This window comes from Emydura macquarii, unplaced genomic scaffold (genome assembly GCF_026122565.2).
Source record: "Emydura macquarii macquarii isolate MOO-44397 ecotype Brisbane River unplaced genomic scaffold, CSIRO-AGI_Emac_v2 contig_2417, whole genome shotgun sequence".
Lineage (NCBI taxonomy): Eukaryota > Metazoa > Chordata > Testudines > Chelidae > Emydura > Emydura macquarii.
In genome coordinates, this window is record NW_027132554.1 from 2,493,799 (window position 1) to 2,515,056 (window position 21,258).

The 21,258-nt window shown below is 51.7% G+C and overlaps 1 protein-coding gene and 1 pseudogene across 1 annotated transcript; one reads left to right on the forward strand and one right to left on the reverse strand.

The window, feature by feature from the left end:
- Positions 1–1,541: 1,541 nt before the first annotated feature.
- Positions 1,542–2,898, forward strand: LOC137161953 (E3 ubiquitin-protein ligase RNF183-like; annotated as a pseudogene).
- A 3,421-nt stretch (positions 2,899–6,319) lies between these two features.
- PRPF4 (pre-mRNA splicing tri-snRNP complex factor PRPF4) lies at positions 6,320–21,242 on the reverse strand. Its single transcript, XM_067561535.1, has 14 exons — positions 21,079–21,242; positions 17,518–17,695; positions 16,993–17,179; positions 16,661–16,748; positions 14,805–14,884; positions 14,412–14,505; positions 13,148–13,242; positions 11,137–11,195; positions 10,580–10,703; positions 9,070–9,159; positions 7,287–7,409; positions 7,069–7,176; positions 6,859–6,977; positions 6,320–6,609 (listed from the first exon to the last, which is right to left on the reverse strand). The coding sequence occupies exons 1-14, from the start codon at positions 21,160–21,162 to the stop codon at positions 6,416–6,418; spliced, it is 1,623 nt and encodes a 540-aa protein (XP_067417636.1). The 5' UTR covers positions 21,163–21,242; the 3' UTR covers positions 6,320–6,415.
- Between the last annotated feature and the right edge of the window lie 16 nt (positions 21,243–21,258).

Sequence of the window (21,258 nt, forward strand, 5' to 3'; positions counted from 1 at the left end):
CGAGGAGGCAGATGCAGATGGCGCAGGAGGATGAAGGGCAAGGAGCATTGCACGGGGTGCGTTTGCTAGCCTTTCTGAGAGGCAGGAGGCCAGCCCCGCAGCCCTGGGCCCCCTGCCACGGTCCTGCTTAGCGATGCTGCCGGCGCTCAGCTTTGATACCGGGCCCCCTTCGGGAAAGTAAGTGTCCCCTGCAGCCCCTGGGTCCCCGAGGCAGCCGGGAGGCGGCTGTCTGTGACCCAGCCAGGTGTGTTTTGTTGCTGTAAGTTGCAGGTGTGCAGTAGCTGTTTGTCATTCCAGGGGCAGGGATGGGGAAAGTCACTCTGGCTGGAGGGGGCGGGGGGGGGGTGTTACCTGCATCTTGGCAGTAAGTCAGCTGTTGTGCTAGTACCAGGTGCTGCTCTCCGGGCTCCCCTCTGCACTATCACCATTAAGCAGCCCATGCCCCGGCTGGGGCATCTCTCCAATGCTCAGCCTGAGTGCCCAGCACTAATTCCCAACGCATCCTCGCTTTGCACACCGCATGCCTTGCACTGATGGAGCTGGCCAGATCCAAGCAGCAGCCTGGTGCCCACTTGTGCTCTGGGTCTGAGCCTCTCTCCCCTGGGCAGTGTGCAGGGCACGACGCTGAGCCTGCCTGAGTGATGGGGCTGGGAACCAGAGCATCTTTCTACCTTCTCCTGAGAGCTCTGCGGAAGGCCAAGGCTTTGCTCTGAAATGTGTGCGCTGCTCTGAGGCTTGAGGGCACCAGCTTGTGGGGGAAGGCCAGTGTCTGGGTATGTTTGTACAAGGCCCAATCCCGACTGGGGCCTCTGCTGCTACTGGGGTAGATAGCCCAGGCGTGTTCCTGTCGGTCCTTTGCCCAGAACGCGGCAGCCCGTGGGCTCTGATTGCACCCATCACTCTGCACGAAGGGTCCCGCAGCATGTGCTGTACCAGGGCCTGCTGCATTCCCCGCTGTTAAGGCCGACGCTGGCTGTGGGCTGTCTGCACCAGAGGTAGCGTTAATGCTGCCGGGATGAGCCAGCTCACTGGGTTCAGTCCCCACGGCCGTTGTCTGAGTGCCAGGCTGAAACATCTGGGAGGAAGGGCCTGGAGTAAGGGCTTCGTGGCTCACTTTCGCCTCCCGTCTGAAAGTCTGAAGCTGTGCTGGAGCTGTGTGGGGAGGGGCCTGCAGCATCCGGGACCAGCCGGCGGTTTGCACCCAAGGAACAGCCCTGGCTAGCGTAGCTGAGCTGGGGCAGCAGCAGGCCAGCTGTTGTCCTTCTTCTCTCCCTAGGCTGGGCCCTCAAACCCGGCTCTCACTGCAGCCAGCGCAGCATCTCTCTGCCATCACTTCAACAGGCCATGGGGAGACTGTAGTTTTAATGGCCAGTTCCTATCCCTGGGTCACTCCCCAAGGAGTCAGCGTTACTAGCACCGACTCTCCTATCTGGGCCTGGCAGTGTGTGGCTGCTCCTGTTTGCTGATGGGCTGTGTTAACAGGGCCCACGTGGAGCTGCCCTGCCGCCCGGCTCACTTGTACTGTCCTGGGCAGGGTATAAATGCCTGGGCAGATGAGCAGCTCACTGTGGTGCAGAGGGTTGCATTGTTACCGGCCTTTTGTGTCATTCCAGGCAGCTGGTGGGATCATCTTCCCTGAACCCCCCCAGCAAATGGGATTCCTGGTAGCAGCAGCTGGGGCTGGCACAGCGCCCCACTGACAGCATGGCAGAAGGGCTGAGCGGGGAGCCGGAGGCAGACTGCCCCGTGTGCTGGAACCCCTACAACAACACCTTCCACACCCCAAAGCTCCTGGAGTGCCGCCACTCCTTCTGCATTGAGTGCCTGGCACACCTGAGCCTGGTGTCCCCTGCCCACAACCGGCTGCAATGCCCGCTCTGCCGCCACCCCACAGTGCTACCCTCCAACCAGCCCATCACCGAGCTGCCCACCAACTCAGCCGTCCTGCGGCTGCTCAAACTGGAGCCCAACCACATCATCCTGGAGGGCCGGCAGCTGTGCCTGAAGGAGAAGCGGAAATCTCGGTACTTCCTGCGCCAGCCCAGGGTTTATACCCTCGACCTGGAAACGGACCCAGGGCCCAGACTGGGCAGCTCCCAGACTCCCCGCCGGCCAACCTCCATCCCCAGCCACTCTTCCCTTCGGGAGTGCATCCGCAACCCCCACTTCCGCATCTTCGCCTACCTGATGGTCATCATCCTCACCCTGATGCTGCTGCTCATTGTCTCCCTCTTCTGGTCCAAGCAGTTCCTGCCAGGCATAGGCTGAGGACCTGGCAAGCACCAGAATGGGAGCCCTGGTGCTCAGCATCTTCTCAGACAGCAAAAGGTCCCAGTGACATCTGCCACTTGGCATCTGCTCTAGGTAGGGGAGGCCTGTCTGCACCCTCCAGGGCCGTCCCTGCAGGCTTTGGCTACCAGGCTTGGTTCCTGATCTCTTTTCTGAGACACACCAGCCATGCTGGTGGACTGGCTGCATCCTAAGGGCTGGTGGCTCCTGGGTAGCCACACTGAGCATGGTGCACCAACAGCCCCATGTGGATAGTGGGCTGGACGTGACCCATTGGCAGAAGTTCTTTCCTGCCTGTCATGGGGCCTGGGTCCCCAATGTGAGCTCCAGGGTGCTATGGTAATACAGGTGAGCGAGCATAATAATGGACAACAAGGCCTTTATACCAGATGGCCATGCCCCAAGAGGAAAGGAGGCTGCAAAGCCCAGGCCAGGAGGAATGATCAGACCCTTATGTGCACAGCAAAGGGTTCTAGAGGCTCTTCTATGACTCGTCTTCTTGGCTGTCCTGGGACCAACACTGCAGGTCTGGGTGCCACCCAGGAAAATATGCAGGACAGGACATTCATGGCCACAGACTGACACCATCTGTTGTGCCACAGGTCCTCGCAGGGGGAACGCGGCGTTTCCAGCTGCTGGATAAGCAGATCTCCAGCCACAGCAAAGACCTGGCAGCAATTTCTTCGTTGCCTTTTGGAGCTCATTGTTGCACTTTTTTGTCATGTTATTTACAATCAAACACATTTGGCTCCTGCGCTGGGGGCCCGGCTCCTCCTCTGCCCTCACCCCTCAACCACACTCTCTTTTCTAGAGGCATGAAAATAAACATGAATGGTTTCCATTTCAAACACAGACTGCCTGATTGCAACAGAGAAAGCACCAGTGTCTGTGGCCTGCTTCTTTCCCTGCCTCTGGCTTCGGCCAGTGGGATCAGAGTGCAAGCAGGTCTGTGTGAAGGTGCAGCGTGGGGAAGGCTGGTCTAACTCCCCCGCTTCACACGGACATGCAATGTCTCGGCTCTGCCTGTTCTGCACCATGATGGGCCTGGGAGCAGTTCCAGTGGTCCCCGCTGTGCCCTGGCTGGCAGCTGGCAGGAACTGCATGGCGTTGTCACTGGCGGTAATGGGCCTAGTTCCCAGCTGTGCTATTTACACAGCCCAGCCCAAGGAACTTCGTTTCTTTGCCATTTGCTCTGTTGGTCCATCGTAAGTTGTGCTCTTAGCCACGCAGAGCAGCACTGGGCTTTGCTAATGGGGACGGGAGAGCTTTAAGGACGCAACAGCCATGATCCAGGCAAGGGTCTTCTTCCCTTTGCATCAGCACCCACCCAGCACTCTAGGGGTGCTGTCTTTACTGGGTGAGAGCTCAACCTCAGGCAGTCACTAAAGAGCAGGTGTGGTACTGCTGGCCACATGCCAGGCAGGATCATTACTTAACTCTTACTGCAGGAAGCAGAATGTAGGTTGCCTCATGTCCTTCCCTGGAGGGTTACCATGCACCATCATGCAGTAGGTGCGTTTCACCCCAGAGATGGCTGCATTTCAGTGGTGGGAGTTGCAATCTGAGAAGCAGGCACATAGTTGCAGCAATGCTGGAATTCAACCACCATAACAGGAGAGGGAAAGGGACCCACTTCAATGGAGTCTGCTCTTCCATCAGGAAAGGCTCTGGGGTGCAGTCAGTCTCACGGGGCGCAGGGTGGAGCTTCCTTTTTCCTGCAGGCTGTACCCCACTCCCTTTGGGGAGCCCCACTGCTGGCTCACCTCCTTCACAGCAAGCACTTCCTGCTGGTGTGAGGAAGGGGGGGCAGGTAATGTGATGATGGGACCCATCACTCCTCTTGGCCTATTAACCCCACATCCTTTCTGCTGCAGACTTTGACAAGTCCTGTCCCCTGTGCGCTGAACGAGGTGATGGATGGGGTGAGAAGCTGAAGTCGCAAGGGAAACTATAAGGGCCTGGCTGGTTTCAGGAGTGTCTCCTTGGAGGCTGCTGCGTTGGATCCAGCCCTAGCTGTGACCATCAGATGATGGCCCTCAGGGGCCTCTGTGCTCTCAGCCCGCAGGCAGCTACATTGGGGTAACTGAGTGAGTCTTGCTAGGGCGGAGTGCAGCCAGTCCTGCTGCGCCCTTCTGTTCTAAGGGAAGCGCAGCTGGTGCAACCCCGAGTAACAGCAGCCAGGAGCTCAGGCCCATGATGTATTGCTGCACTCACCCAAGTGATTTCTGTCTGCCTGTAAACTATGGTGGAGCCGGGCTTGAGGCACTATCCAAAAGAGCAAACGTTAGCTGTTTGGAGAGAGAGCGTAAAAGAGCAAGTAAATTGCACGGGACAGCTCCTGGGACATTTTAGGGTGTCTCAAGGCCAGAAGTAGCTGGAGGCGGGGAGCCTTAGTGCAGGTCTGGGATTATGGTAGAACATGTTTTGGGTTAAAAACAACATAGCTTTATGTGCCAAGTTTGTGCTGCACTTTGACAGGATGTTGCCACTGCAACTCGGGCCCCCAGGGGGAAAGATGGACACTCCTAGCAGGCTATGCACTGGCCATTGGTCAGCTGCCATTGGGTCCTCAGGGGAAACCTCTCCACAATGGATTAGAGGGTGATGGGGCAAAAAAACCAGGTGCGAACACACACGTTGTGTACCATCAGCTGGAGAGCAAGGAATGACCCATTCTTCAGGCAAAAGGGGCCCTTTTCATTCCTTTTCACAAACTGTGAGACGCCCCTGCTCCCCCCTCCCCCACCAGTGCACATAGGGAATTGGTGGTGGAGAGGAACTTCTCTGCGGGGCAACATGCGCTGCTGCTCTTGAGAGGAACGGGAGATGAAGCTGACTTTTCCCTTGCTGGGAGGTGGAGGGGGCACTGTTCAGAGACAGCTCCACAAAGAGGTCAGCTACTGCAGATGGCGTGAGTAGCTGCCTGTTTGGAACCCTCCTATCTCCCTCGCCCTCGGTTTAAAGCTGTGGTTAGCTACACAAACACACAGGGAAGGATGCAAGAGAGAACAAGCAACCCAGCACCACTCTCGCAAGCGAAGCACGGCTGCAGGCAATGCTCCCCCTGTGTTTGAGGGCCCAGTCTAGGGAGAGAAGAGGGACAACAGCTGGCCTGCCGCTGCCCCAGCTCAGCTGCGCTAGCTAGGATTGCTTCTTGGGCGCAAACCACCGGCTAGTCACGGATGCTGCAGGCCCCTCCCCACACAGCTCCAGCACAACAGAAGGGAGCAGACGCTGAGATCACATCAGACCCAACACTTGGGTTTCTTAGAAACAGGCATCTGCAAAACTCCACCGGGAAGATTTTAGAAAGTCAATGTTCCCCACAGGGTTTGGCCACAGCAGGAACCTTAAAGTGAAACTAACTAGACTCAAAGCCGAAACCGAAGTCTCCGTTCATCTCTCTGCTGGGCTGCTGAAGCAGGGGAAGTCCATGGGATTTGAAAGTGTGTTTGTCTTTTAACACTCTGAAGTATCAGACAGGGAAGGGGATCTAGGGTACAGGGCAGGTCAAGCCAGATTCCGCATGAGGAAGAGAAACACCTTCCCCCCCTTAAAATTCACCCACAGCAGATGCCCAAGCGGTCATGGTCTTCCACGTTCTGCAGAGATCTGGTGTGAGAAGTAGGAGAACCCCTGTGCCATATTCGAATGGCTGCAGCAGCTGGCTCTTTACCAAAAGCAAGATCATTCAGGGGCCGTGGCTCTGGGAGAGACTCCTACAAACGATTGCCAAGGGGATGCCAAGTGCTGGGCTTGACAGCACAACACATGTGAAGGGGTGGGTGGGTATTTACAACAGGTATAACCCATGGCAGAGGGGAGGGAGGAGGTGGGAGCAGATGGGTCACCCCCGAATTTCTCCCCACAGGCAGGTGATGGAGGTTATACAAAGAAAATCATACAAGGCGAGGTTGCAGTGTCACTCCAGGAGCTTAGCCCAACTCTGACTGGCCAGCTCCCAGCACAGGGGCTGCACTGGTGCCACAGGGAAGCTGATGCCAGCCAGCAACTCCAGCCACCATCGTAGTTTGGTGCAACAGTTTTTTTGTTTAATATAAAAACACAGGGACAGCCCAGTCCAATGCTGTGATATTCCCAGTCCCGGGTCACTGGCAGCTCAGACTTACTCTGCCATCCACAGCTTGAAGGTCCTGTCATACGAGCATGTTGCTATTAGCTGCCCATCTGAGGAGATATCCAGTCCCATTACTTTTCCCTCGTGGCCAGCCAGCGTTTTTAGTGGGGACCAGCCTGGGTGGGTCCAGATCTTGGCTGTGTTATCATAAGCCCCGCTGAGCAGGAAGTTACCATGAGTAGCTGCAGGGAAGGAGAAGGGAAGAGGTAAGGTTCGTATGTAGAAACGGCAGCAGACGACAAAAGACTGCCAAAAGCAGCTTGCTGCTTCTGGAAAGGAGGCAGCTGAGGTGTGTGATTTCTGGCTGTGTTACCAGTAGAGACTGTTCTGCAGTTTTGTTGTATCTCCACAGCCATCCCAGCCACATCAGCACCAAGGAATTAGATGGAAGGGTTGCTAAGCAAACCAAGTGTGAGAGAAGAGATACTTACGTTCAAACTTCACCCCTGTCACCAAGTTCTGGTGGGCAGGAATGGTGTAGACACACCTCCTCTGGCGGAGGTCCCACACCTTGCATGTGTGATCCCCGCTGCCGGTCGCTATGTGATATCTGCCATGGGGAGAATGAAGAGCACACTGGTCTGAAGATGGAGTTCATGCTCCCACAGTCCCCAGCTGCACCATGCCAGCTCCCTCCTTACCCATTCGGAGAGAAGTTAATCCCATAGATTTCCTTCAGGTGGCCCTCCAAGAACATGATACAGCGCCCGGTGCGCAGATCCCACACCCGACCGAAGGCATCCATGCCACTGGGGAAAGACAGCCAAACACACACCCGTCTTAAATACACAGGAGCAACACACCTAGCCCAGCAACCTGTTCCCGAGACAACCTCGGTAATGTTCAATGTTAATCTTACCCAGTCCCAGCAAGAGAACCATCAACGTGGAAGGCAATGTCATAGACCCCCTTGCTGTGCCCCTCTTGATGGAGAATCTCCTCTTGAGCTTGCAGGTCCCACAGGCGCCAGGAGTGATCATAGCTGAAGAAACAAAGCCCAGTTCAATGACTTTTTTGGAATTCTAAAATTTGCACAGACTACAAGGTATGTGGGCGCTCAGACACCGTTAGAGGAAACACACAGATAACAAATGCTTCATCAGCACATCGCCACCGGTCAGCCTGGAGTCTCAACTGTTGCACAGCATGGGACAACCAGGAACGGGCCTCGTCACCCTGATGACACTGAGAAGTCCTCAGTGTAATCTGCACAGTCTAGTTGCAATGTGGGGGAAGAGGACGCTTCCCCAGTGCCACATGAAAACGGCAGCCAGCCGGCCAGCCATCAAAGGGAGCACTGATCCTGCCAAGAATATGAACATTTTACTGAATGTAAGGCAAAGCAGTGCACAGTGTGGTATAAACGCAATAGCACACACACGCCTTTCCACTCCACTCTGTTAGTGCTGCTGAGCTGCGCCAGCCCCCGAGAACAGAGCAAAGATGTGTATTCACTGGCCACACATGGAGAATTGCATTTACCGCATAACTGTCAGATGCCCTATAGCTCACTACGTCCAGCTTTCGCTCTGCTGGCTGGTTTCCTAGCAGGAGGCTGTAAGATGCAAGTGACGGCACCTGAGTGAAAATTTGTTTCTGCAGGGAGGTCACAATGACAGGCTGCCAGAGCGTGTATCATTTTGGTTCCCAGGGGAATCGACTGGCAAATTCCGAAGAGTGTGTCAGCGTTGGCACCCAGTGCTCTGGGAAGCCTGGCAGACATTTATTTACAGCAATGTTGGCAGACAGGCACTACGTTCGGTCACCTCTGCAAAGTCTGAGGGGAGGGCGAGTTTAAACAAAGAGCCAGGTGATGGTTTAACGATCCAGGAAAAGTATGTTACGCACTGCCAGTTACAAGACAAACTGCAAGACATACAGCAGGGAACAGTCTGGGGAACCCCTGGAATGGAATGGAAGGAAGAGAAGCAGAGTGGTGTCCCTGACTTATGAGGATTATTCCTCTCCTCCCTGGGGGTATTTCACAGAGATTCCACTAAGCAGCAGGCTCTGTGGCTCCTTCTGGTGCCAGCATTTCAGAAATATTTGGACCATACGTGAACTCTGGGTTCCAGGGTAGATCGACCCTCTGCTCTGAGAGGGTATCTGGGTCTTAACGATGACTCAATGGGATCTGCTCCATCCTCTGCCCAAGCCCATTCCCAAGAGCTCATGCTTTCTAGTGAGCAAAATCAGTGTTAACCACAGGCAGCTGTGAGCAGCGAGCTGCTGGCATGGCCTGACTATAGGGCTTTGGCAGTTGGCACACCCCAAAGGGCAGGAACTAGTTATTTCACTAGTGAGTGTTTCCATAGGGATAATTATTATTCTGACAGCTTATATTTCACACCCACTTGGAAACCAACAAGGCTCACTGGAAGGGAAGAGAAAGGAGGTCTGTTCAAGATCCTGCATATGTCTCATGCGGCCCTTCTAAGGCCCCAGACTGGGCTAACCTGTTGCTTGTTGCCAAAAATGGCTGGACATGGCCCGTTGGACTGCTTGCGGTGAAATGTGCCCCCTTACTTTGGCACAGTCAGTTTGCCAATCCTGCTCTGCAGACAAACTGCAGCTCCTGTTTGTTCATCTAGTCTAAGAGCTCAAGCTCAGCACCCCGAATATGGTAAATCGACACCACATACCAGGTGGTGCCCAGGAACCTCCCAGAGGGATGCCACATCACTCGCGCCACTCTCATGGTGTGGCCTTCTATATCTGCCACCGGCTCATCGCTGGAAGAAACAAACCAACCGTTACACAGGCCTCACCCGCACTATTGCAGCCACTATGATCACACGGCAATGGGGCTGACAGGAAAGCTGGGGCTCCCACCTCCTGTTCACATGGATAAAACTTAACTAGTGAAAAACTTGTATCCACATGGATCGGCGTCCAGGCCTAGGAACACCCAAGAGAAGGGCCACCCCAATGGGAGAATTATTTTAGAACGTTAGAAGCTGCTACTGTTTTCAGATGATTTGTAATTCAAATAGCAGCAGCAACATAAACAATAACATTGTTAAAGGACTGAGTTCCCTGGAGCAGGGCTTATCTTGTGTGTGTCTGTTTAGTGCCTGGCACACTGGGGGCCTGGGCCGAGGCTCCTAGACACACTACGGTAATACAGAGAATAAACAGTGGACATGAAATCTGAACAGGGCAGAGGGAAGCAGCAGTTATCACAATCCCAGTCACCCAGAACGACTATAACGATGGGGATACAGGACACCAGCCATACTGAAGGAGTCACATGGAGGTCAAGAATGAGTTGAGATCAGTTCTGCCATAATTACACGCATCAGCCCACCAGCCATAAAGAGGTTTGAAAGAGTATCAGAAAGAAAAACATCCATCCAAACAGGCCAATTAAAGAGATAACCGACTTCATGTCCACATGGGACAAATAACCAGATCTCCCCTGGCGCACATTTACTGCTGCCATGCCAGACGCAATTAAAAACCATCTCTCAGAGCTAATAATAAAGAGCTGAGGCCTACAAAGCCACCTGCTCTTGCAGACACGCACAGCAGGGTTTTGCTTTTAAGACAAGCCAGATGTCAATATCCTGCACCCCTTCTTGCTTTCTTCTTGCCAGACTGAAGGCTGGACATGGCTTTTGATGACAGCTAACTCCATACAATGGGTTCAGCAACTGCTCCTGAGCTCAGCAAGTGACTCTTCAGGGGCATGGTGCTACATTTGGTCCATCCCTCTCTGGATACTGGTGCTAACCGAGAGCCCAGACACTGTGAAAAGTTAACTCCCATACCTATGGCTGGGAACTTTCTCCTAGCAGAAGGCTACAGTGAAACACTTAACTCCTACTGCAAGGTTTTAAGACCTCAGCATCACTTATAACAAGCTCCATCACCCAGAACTGGGCTCCTATTGGTAAGCAGCAATTCGCAAGGCAGACTTTGCTGATCCTCAGTGGAGGACGCACCCCCCACCCCACCCTGCGTCATGGTGACCATTCTGTAAATGAGACAAATGGGTGTAGAGTGAGAGCAGAAGAGACTCCCCTGGACACTGCTGAATTACTCGCATCCTGCAGTTAGGTACAAGGGAGAACCGGGCATGTCTGCAGAAAGGTGCAACGTGCCCGATAAAGCAAAATCAACAATATTGCAACTGTCCAGTGTTATTCTGACCTTTCAAGGCTCCAGAGTTTGACAGAGCCATCAGCTGCACAAGAGGCCAGGTTGACGTCCTTCTTGTCCAGGGAGACAGTAGCCTGGGGATGAAACACTACTGCTCCTACGTTGGTGTTGTGTCCTTGGCGGCGGGAGGAGGGGGAGAGAAAGAGAGAGACTCAAAAGCCTGCATGATCCGTCAAGGGATCTTAGCTTCCCATTGCCAGCTCTTCAGACAACAGTTTTTAATAGGTCAAAATTGTGTGACCAAGTCCTGGCTTATTGGACATGGAACCCCAGGACTCCTCCTCACTGTGGGCTAGCCAGGGATTTGGAAATCTGACTAAAAAATTTCAGCATGGACTAGGAAAAAACCCCACCGATTTCGATTACCAGCTGCAAACAATGAGCTCAGAGTCCGCCTCCCATCCCCTCTCCAGCACTGGTGAAAGGAGCAGAAAGTCTGCACCCCAAAGAATCCAGCTCCCAAAACATCTTTAGCCAAAGAGCACTGCTCAACATTGTAACCAGACTCCGAGGGGAACGAGAGCTCGCTTCCGCAACAGCGCCTCTACCTCGCAAAGTGTGAACAAGATTGCAGTCGGGCACAGACCAGAGCTTGCACAGGCCACTCCTGTAGAACACAAGGAACATGGTTAGAGTCTCAATCACAGCACAGGAAGGAGCGGGAACCCCAAGACCACAGCTCAAAAACCAACGGAGAAACCAGAGTGTGGGGTTACTGCAGTGACTAAGGCCACATCTACACTAGACACCTCACAGTGGCACAGCTGTACTGCTGCAGGTGCGCCGCTGTAAGGTCTCCCGTGTAGTTGCTCTCTGCTAATGGGAGAGAGCTCTCCTGCCGGCATAATTAAACTACCGCCAATGAGCAGCGGTACCTATGTCGCTCTCCCGCCAACATAGCGCTGTCCACACCAGCGCTTCTGTTGGTGAAAGTTATGTCAGTCAGGGGAACGTTTTTTTCATACCTCGACCAACAAAAGTTTTACTGACAAAAGTAAAAAACACTGGCAAACAGGGCTAACACCAACTCGCACAAGACTGATCCCTGACGGGTTAGAGAGGGCTTTGGCAGGAGGTTCACTGAATAGATGAGAAGTCTATTGACGAGTGACTGTGGGACCACGTGGCGAGAGGACAGTTCTTGCTGCTCTGCAGCACCTCTTAGTCAAAGCAAGAGGAGCCCCCTCCAACACAGAGGTGGAATGTGCTGCTTAGTGTTGTGGTGCGGGAGAGAAAGCAGCAGGCCCAGAGGCTCTGTGTGGTGCAGCCACTGGAGCAGGACGTGATCCCATAGCCTACACCCTGCAGGGCTGGGGAGAGGGGAAAGGGTTTGGGGCACAGAAGGGTAAAGTGAGGGCATGAAATGAAGCTGCTGGGAATGCTCTGTGACCTTGCTATAAGCCTGTGCTAGGAACCAGAATGGGGTGAAGGCTGAGTTCAGAAAAGCAGGCACAAGTCTTACTGAGACATAAAATCCCTACTCCTGGGGGAATTCTGCACCACTGCGCAAGCGCAGAATTAAGGCGCCCCCCCCCCCCCCCCCGCCCCCAGTTTTTTCCCCCACCACAGAATAATTGATTCTTAAGGGGAAGCGAAGGGAAGCCATGAGAGGGGTCACTCTGCAATTACACCTTTCACCCACCAGGAGCTGATGTGGTGCCAGAAGAGAGGGCAGCTGCCTAATGGGCCACAACAGCCAGCTGCAGAGAGAGAGAGAGGGCCAGGTGAGGAGGCAGGGGATATTGTGGGGGGGAGAGGCACAAGGGCTGCTGGGGAGAGTGTCACACAAACTAGGGTTCAGAAGGGCTAGCAGGCAGGGACAGACTGGAGCAAGCTCACAGAGCTAGTGGGATAACAGCACTGAGCCAGGGGCTGAATGGGAGTGGGGCAGCAGGGCCACATGGGGACAGGGGAGAGACGGTGCAGGGCCACATGGGGACATGTGCAGATGTGCCTAGCTGAATGGGAATTGGGGATGTAAGGCCACATGAGGACAGGGGCAGATGCGCCTGACTGAATAGGAGAAGCAAGGGGTCAGCCAGGGTCTCCATGGGAGAGGCTCCCCAAGTCCCTAACAATCCCTCCCCACAGAAAAACCCTGTTCCATACTTCTCCCACCCTCACTCCCAGGTTCTGTCCCAGCAATTACTTCCCTCTTCGCTCCTCCATTACCCTGAATCCCCCAAGCCTTTGCACTGTTTCTGAGGGGGTGGGAAATAAATTTCTGTGTTGTAGTTTCAAATGAATTATTACTCAAAGTTCTGTATTAATATGCCTAGTAAGAAATCTATCAAAAAACATTTCCTGAATCTTTTTTGTTGTCTGTATTGTTACAGACATATTTGCTGACAGGTATTTTGAAATACATTACCAAAATAATTGAAACTGGCATGATTATATTGTGTTATTTTGACAAATAAAATATGCAGAATATTAAAACATTGTGCACAGAATTTTTAACTTTTTGGCGCAGAATCCCCCCAGGAGTAACTCCCACAGGACTCTGCCACATCCTTCTCACCCCTCCCCGCTCAAAAAGTATGGTAAAAGGAAACTGACCAGCAGGCTGTAGCCAGGAGTTTGGAATTGGGACTGAAGTGGCAGTAAGATATCGGGCGGTCATCCCCAATCTGACTGCAGAAATTATTCAAGGACTGCAAAGACACAAAGATAGCTCCGAATGACAACAGCACGAAGCAGCAAGAGACACTCCTCCTCGAGGAGGCCATTAAAGTGACACACCCAAGCAAGGAGAGCAGAAGCCTTCACCAAGTCACTCTCCAAAGAGGTCAACTGCCCAGCCACTCACTACTTCTATGCAGCTGACCAATTCTACTGTACAGGCATGTCAACATAAGTCAACTTACTTCTGTAGTGTAAAGCTGATGTATAGCCACTGCAGTAATTAAAGTGGTGTTTCATGTCCACACTATACCCCTTCAGTTGGTAGTGCGCATCCTCCCAGGAACTCTTCCACCAACTTATCTGTGTGTGGCATTCTGGGAGCACTGATAGCTGGAGCCCTGCAATCCCACTCGGGCTGTCAGTCCCAGGGCAGGGGGCCTCCAGCTGTGAGCCCAACAGCAGGGCTGACAGCCAACAGGGAAAGTAAGTAACGTAATGTCTACAGACACCACGTCGCCCTAACTACATAGACCTAAGTGCTAAGCCTCTCATGGAGGTGGAGTTATTAAGTCGATGTAGTGGGCGTCTTACATCAGTGGGGGCTACATTTTAGTGTAGACACTTACCGAGTTCGGTTGAGGTTAAGCTGCCTTACCAACCTAACTCTGTCGTGTAGACCAGGTCTAAGTGCTGAGAGCTGGTATTGTCGAATGGCACTACTTGGCTCTCAGCTTGCTGGGCCCTGCACTAGTGGATATGATTGCAGGTGCACTTCAAAGTCTTGGTTCTGATCCAGAGTGCCCTATGTGGTCTGGGCCCCTCTTTTCTATGTACCAGGTGCAATCAGCATTGAACTCGCCAGGGCCGGTGGAAGGGTGCTCTCAGGAGAAAAGCCACCCATCTAAACCTCCCCTGCAGGTATTAGGAAGAACACAGATGTGTCTCCATCCCTTTGCCCTGCAGGCAGAGTATTAAACCAAGTCCTGCTCTCTGAATCACTGAGGGAACAGGATTATTTTATGGTTCAAGGCCCAGCCCTGTCACAAGGTCAGAAAAGGGGCAGAGCAGAGTGGCTGCAAACTAGGTGGGGGTTGGAGAACAACATGCAGATGGGAAGTTGCTCTAGGCCTGTTAGCTTTGCTCTGGTAGAGCCAGCTCTTGCTGATCACCTATGATCAGAGATAAAAGCATCCCTTACCCTCAGAGATTTGTGCAGTTCTTGCTTCTGGGATGTCCTGGTCGCCTCTGGAATCTCTTTGTACAAACGGGCTTCTTCCAGCCGCTTCGTTGCTCTGTGGCATGTGCAAAATTAGAGTGATTACACCCCACATCCTCCTGCCCTAGGGCTGGCATAGGTCCGGTGCTCTCCTTCCTTGCCCCAAAGCTGGGCTATTGCCAGCGCTAGACATTAAGTGTACAACTCCCGAGTCCCTTCTGCTTGGCTCCAACTACAGACATGAGTCTCCTGTTCTCAAGCTCCCTGCTTTGCCCATCACAGAGCTAATCATTGGCTTTGTTTAACAAGTCTGTTGATCCTTATAACAGCATGCGTCTCCTCCTACTGTTTTCAATTTGTGACCTGGTTCCTTACCTGGGTAGCGAGTAGTTGGCGATCCACAACCTAGCTGTTTTCAGGCTGTTGGGCCCTTCATGGTACCAGGTTTGCTGATACTGAAAAACAAACCAACCCAGAAACAGTTTGAGTGATGTCATTCTTCTCTTTGGTGACCGACATTGCACCCATCACCATGATACCAGAATGCCACTGCTGCATCTGCTGTTAAATCTGTGCTGAGGGTGGGGCAGCTATTTCCTGGCATTTACAAAGTGTATGGATTAGTGTGGCTCTACTATCCCTAGAAGAGAATCTAAGGCAGATGTGTCAAACGTATAGTCTCATGGACCAGATTTGGCTTGTCTGACATGGTTACACAGCTCACACGCCATGTTCAGATGGCGCAATTTCAGCTTTTCATTTAACTACTGCATTGCTGATTTTAGCCGATGGAAGCGGGAAGAAGGAAAGTACAGGGGGTGGAAAGTGAGAGTTGCTGCAAGGAAGCAAATGCAGAGAGAAAAGGAGAAACAAAATGAAGAGGGGGAGGAAGGAGGGTGAAGAGAATCAAAGGGCAGAAACAGTAGTGTGGTGACTCCAAGGGGATGGGGCGAAGGGCTACTTGCCCACTAAGTGACACTGAATGTGGCAATAAAGTATTTATTAATAACAGTAACTACAAAATTAATTACAGTAGAACCTCAAAGATACAAACACCTCGGGAATGGAGGTTATTTGTAACTCTGAAATGTTCATAACTCTGAACAAAACATTATGGTACAGTACCCGGCAGTCAGTGTCTTCTAGCTGAGGCTGGGAGAGATCTCTGTAAAGGTGGCACTGCCTGGTTTGCAAGCAGCTCCCTGCCCTATTCCTGTTTCTTGCCTTTGAACTGAAGTGGGGGGGGCCTGCCCCACATGGTCGGCATGACAAGCACCAGCCCTCAGCCACCTCCCTCAGGGCTCGTTCTGCTCTGTGCACTGCTCGCCAGGTTCCAGAGGCAGCACGTGGTGGTGCCAGACTGCTGCCAGCGCCCCTCCCTCCCCTGCCCCTTGCACTCCCAGAGGTGATGTCAGAATCCAGGAGTGCAGCCACAGGCAAAGCTTGGACCACATCAGTGCACAAGCTGTGGCCCTTTAAAACTCCTCCAGAGCACAGCTCCTGCACTACAGCTCCAGGCCACCAGACTGACCCTCCTGATAGGGGGTGGTGGTGAAAACAGCTTCCACCTCCCAGTGGGGTAGGGTGGGGAGGGAGTGAAACAGCACCTTTGGCTTACAGGAAACAACGCAGTCCCCGGGCTGCTTCTGTTCCGTATGCCTAAGATGCAATACAGGCACAGTATAGTACAGACATTTGCTTTTGTTCCTCCTCACCCCCATCTACTGCTGCCTGATTGTTTACTTCTGGTTTCACATGGTGTTCGGTTGACCAGTCAGTTTGTAACTCTGGTGTTCGTATCTTTGAAATTCTACTGTACTCTACAAAGGGCAGATTTTGGCCTTGCTCGCCATACAGTCCCCTTATTGCCATCAGCGGGTGTTCTGCTGTGGAAGGAGAGGGGCATGGAGTCCTACACCTACACCTTTGGTTCATGGATAATCACTAAAAGTGGAATGCAGTCCTCCCTACACAATGAATTTGACACCTTTGATTTAAGTAACAGGTTATAAAAGTAGAAGCAACAAACTTTTTCAAATGGACAGCAGCGGCAGGAAGGGATGGGATGGGATGTGTGGAGTGAATTCATACTATCAAGCCCTCTACTGAAACAAGAATGCCACCAGGGCAGAGGCCTGGAAATAACACAGGTTGCCAAATAAGGCTTCTGTCAAGCAGCTTCCTCCTCTCTGCATTAACAGCCAGGAGACATCAAGACTGGGAGATTTTACCTCTTCTTTGGATTTCTTAGATTTGTCATCATCTTTCTTGGTCTTTTTTAAGGCATCCGTGCCAACCACCGAGAGGATATTTCTCAATCTGTAATGAAATGCATAAAAAATTAAACCCTATTCACTCAGTGAGTTCTCAGATAACCTTGATCAACCGGGACAGACAGTCATTTTCTTCCATTGTCTCCTCCCCTCAACTCTTCCTAGATCACCATAAAGCCTCACTGGACAACAATACTTGCTGCACTCCACACCTCATGGAACTTGACAGATTTAGGAGTGGGATGGGGGTGGTTACCACTGTCAGCCACATAAAGGGCTAGGCACAATACCTTTCTCTCCTTTCTGCAGGCCCCTCTCCAAAGAGTGTAATGGGCTCCCCAAGTGCTCGTAGGCACGCCTTGACTTCAGAGTCATCGGTAGAAACGTTGATCTGCCTGGCACGCTTCCTGCGCTCAAATTCAGCCAACACTTCAGCCTGACGCTCACTTATGTGGTCTTCAAGATCAAAGACCTCACCTATGCCAGAAACAGAGCCATCAAATTAAAGCAACAAGTAGTGCAGCAAAGATTTGGACAAGTCTAACCACTAGAAGAGATACATAATTTAAAAATGATTCTCACAACCGTTTAAGGCAGGGATTGTGGGTGCTGACAATGGTCATGCTGCTCCAAACACCCTGCAAGATAGTGAACTGGATGCTAGGACTTGTCTCTGCAGCCCGAACCTGTGTAGTTTGTGCAGCTACAACTTTAAGTTTGAATATTGGCCAATCAAAGACTAATTACTCTTATAAATGTCTCTAAATCAGAAGCAAGGCAACAAGAAGAGGGTGTTATGCAGAGTGCACTCTTACCGCTGGTTATGTTAATATTGCCTGCCTCAATCGCAGCTCTCACTCTATCTCTTCCCAGCAGCCCAGATTCTCCTTTGGCAAGACGCTCCCTTTCCTTCTCCTCCAAACTGCCATAGAAGATATGAGATCTCTTGAGTGGGGGAGCATCGCTGTCCTCCGAGAGCTTGTTTTTTGTTGCCTGAGAATAAAGACAGGATTTCAAAAGACTACAAAGCAGCAATTCAGCAATCTCAGGCTGTGTGAAATAGCATCCCCCAGTGAGAAATAGTTAATGAGGTCATCCAGGTGAGAAAACCTGAAGTTAAATATAACTGTTTGAACAGCAAGACTATTCCCCAGTAAAACCATGTTAAAGAAGAGTTAAAGGGCAGCCACAAAGGATTTTTTTTTTTAAACTGGACTTGAGATCTTTTCTGCTTCATGGTGTTAACAAAAATCTTCTCAGGTTTTCTTTAACCTTTTTCCCCTGCTAGTTTCTTCCTTTGGGGCTACACTTGAAAATTATTTTGGATTAAGGTAGGGTGCAAATTTAAACTGTATCAGCTATTTCTGATTAACTCCATGCGTGGATGCTCTTATTCTGAAATAAAAGTGCCTTGCTCCTCTGAATTCAGCTAAACCAGAACAACACAATCATACTCCAGAATATGAGCATACACACAGAGATATTCCTGAATAACTCCATGTACAGACAAGCTCTTAGAATGTAGAGTCTGCTCTTCCCTAGCTTTGCTGGGTGGTATAAGGGATGTTTGGTGCACATTCTTAACACTCTAGCTGAAAGAAGGAAGGATCTGAATCTTTAACAAGCAATTTCACTATTCAAAACATTACTTAGCCTTAGAAGCTAAATGAGTTTTACTAAAAATAAACAGAAGAAAAATTTTAAAACAGTAATCCCTTCTCCATTTAAAAGCTAAACTTCTCTGATCTTGTGATGTCATCAGGGTGATATCACAATTATGTTGTCATTTCACAAGTTCTCCAATCAAGATATTTTTAAGGTTAGACAGGATCTTAATTTCTAGTGTAGAAAACAAGCAGGAAAAACAAACTTAAAAAACCCATCCTTTCAGTCCTTTTTTATTCATCAGACAGAAGCAAAAAGGGTACAAGACCATTAGCAGGTCACCTTTAAGACTGACAATGTTTTCAATGGAGTCCAGCTAATATGCACAACAAAATTACATTCCCTACAAATAATTAAGGCCTCCAGAAGCAAAAAGATGCCAGACTGTTGGGAAGTGTAGCTGCAAAGCTGAGGGATTCAGCAAATTTCTTCCCCTTTATAACCCAGTTCACTGACACCCTACCCCACTTATAGCATCTATAATCCCATTTTTCCAAAATATACACAGAGGTCAAACCAACCCGTTACTAGATTATAAAATTCTATTCTCTACGGAAAGGATCCATTTCCAATGATCTCCTAACATCTCTGGATAACTCCATGTGTAGATGCTCTTATTCTGGAATAAGAGTGCACTAAATGGTTTCAATTGCTTGACATTTACCCCAGTTAGTGTATGGCTAAGCCTTTCATGGAATGAAACTTGAAAATGGTATTTGAAAAAGAGTTTGGCTCTACAGATAGGCATGAGACTAGCATACACCAAATGGATTACAGTGTGGATGTGCCCAAGAGGTTTTCTAGCCAGCCAGTAATCACAGGACCTGCGTGGGTCAAGAGGACACATTACAGCCATTGTACCTGAGCAACACTCAGGCAGTGGACATTCAAACCCAACCATTGGTAGAAAGCTGAAAATGAAATGTAAGAATATTGCTTCAATCTGCTGCTGTCAAGAGATTTTTTTTGTTTTTTCCCTTTTTTAGGAAGTGTAATCCAAGCACAGCAGAAAATTCAGAAGGTTCTCACAATACTTTTGAAAAGAAAATAAATTACACAGGCAAATACCTCCTGGGATGGGGGTATTAAGGACTAGAGAAGAAGTAGGAGAGAGAGCTTTAGGGCTGGAGCAAAGGGAGAGGGGATTAAGTGCAGGGGGACAAATGGGCATGGGTGACAGGGATGATATGGAACCATGGGGGAGAGATCAGGGGCAGGGGACACTTGTCAACTCCATTTTCTCTCCTCCCATATGTGTGCAGGAATCTGGGTGGCCCTGCCCCTCTAGAGATGTCTGAGCCCCTAACCCCCCTCCCTGCTCCCCCAGGTGAGCTGGAATCTAAGTGGCCCTCTTTACTCTGAAGGGCTCTGAGCCCCTCTTCCTGCCCCCGACGTGAGCTGGCCTCTACAGGAGCCCTGTCCCTCTATATGGGGAGCTGAGAACAGGCATGCTGGGACCATGCACCAAGAACACACTGCTGAGATGGGATAAGGAGCTGATATGCTTGACCTGTCAGAGGCTCTCTGGCACTAGGGAAAAGGGACAAGAACACTCACTCAGGGCATATCTACACATAAACTGCTACAGCAGTACCACTGCAGCTGTGCTGTTGTAGTGTTTCAGCTACCTGTTCTGATGGAAGCGGTTCTTCCATTGGCGTAAGTAATCCATGTCCCTGAGACGCAATACCTAAATCCACAAAACTTCCCCATCAACCTAGCATGGTCTACACCGGGGTGTGCGTGTGTGTTAGGTCAATTTAACGATGCTGCTCAGGGGTGTGGATTTTTCACACACCTGAGCAACGTAGTTATACTGACTTAATTTCCTCATGTAGACCTGGCCTCAGATGAACAGAGCAGTTCACACATCTCAGAGCTATTGTTTCAGGCTATATACATCTCCATGGGCTGTTCCTCATCATCAATAGAGTACATCACAGTGAGCTCAATGGGCCTCTCCAGGCCTCCTATGCTGCAGATGGATATGTAGAACCTTTTCCAAGTCATTTCACCGCAGTCTCTATGCCTCAGTTTCCCTGTCTGTATGATGAGGACACAGTGATTTGAAATCTACTGATGAAAAGCACTACATAAGAACCAGGTATTATCATCATTACCGCGCCATAACAGCGTCTCAACTGCCAACCTACATAACATCAACTTCCCAAACGATCCTTAACCCCTATCACCATCGTGTCTCTTTACGTCCAAGCACAGAGAGACCGTCTCTGACACAGAGCGTTGTTCACACAGAATTCAGGTCGCCTGCTTCGGTCTGGTTTCCTCCAGAACATCAGCTTCAGCAAAACTCCGGAAAACCAAAGCTAAGGTTGACGCCCACATAACCTTAACTCTGCCCTACGCCCCAGTGGGCCCATCACAGCTCCGCGCACTCTGCCTTGGCCCAGCAGCACGGGACGGGACGGGACGGGGCACCCGACCCCTGCCTACACCAGGCCCGTAGCCTGACCCTCCCCCCAGAGCACCGCGGCCGCTACACGCTACAGCCCCTTCCCCCTAGTGTGCATGAGCCCAGCGAGGCCCCCCCGCCCTCTGCACAGCGCCGCCCCCCGCCCCTCCCGGGGCCGGGCCACCCCTCAGTCGCCGCGAGGCTCGGCGAAGGGGGCGCCCTGGCCCGCGGCCTGCTGGAGCGACAGCGGCGGGGAGGGGCGGAACATCCCCCCGGGCTCCCCCGAGCGAGGCCCTACCCGCGGGGCTGGAGCCGGCCCCGGCTGAGAAAGCGCCGCCCGCCCCGGGGCGACACGCATCGCGGGACCCCGCGGAGAAGCCATGGAGCCGCCGCGCCTGAGGGGAGCGAGGGAAACCCTGAGACGGACCCGCGCGCCGGGCCGGGCCTCCCTCACATCACCACTTCCGGGTCGCAGGGC

Bases quoted from the DNA above. Each gene is read 5' to 3' on its own strand.
- PRPF4 (XM_067561535.1), bottom strand. From the start codon at position 21,162: ATGGCTTCTCCGCGGGGTCCCGCGATGCGTGTCGCCCCGGGGCGGGCG. The intron at 7,410-9,069 runs GTATGTGGTGTC...TTGTTTCTTCAG, and splicing joins AGGTTCCTGGGCACCACCTG to CTATGATCACTCCTGGCGCC. The intron at 6,978-7,068 runs GTAAGGAGGGAG...TCCCCATGGCAG, and splicing joins ATTAACTTCTCTCCGAATGG to ATATCACATAGCGACCGGCA.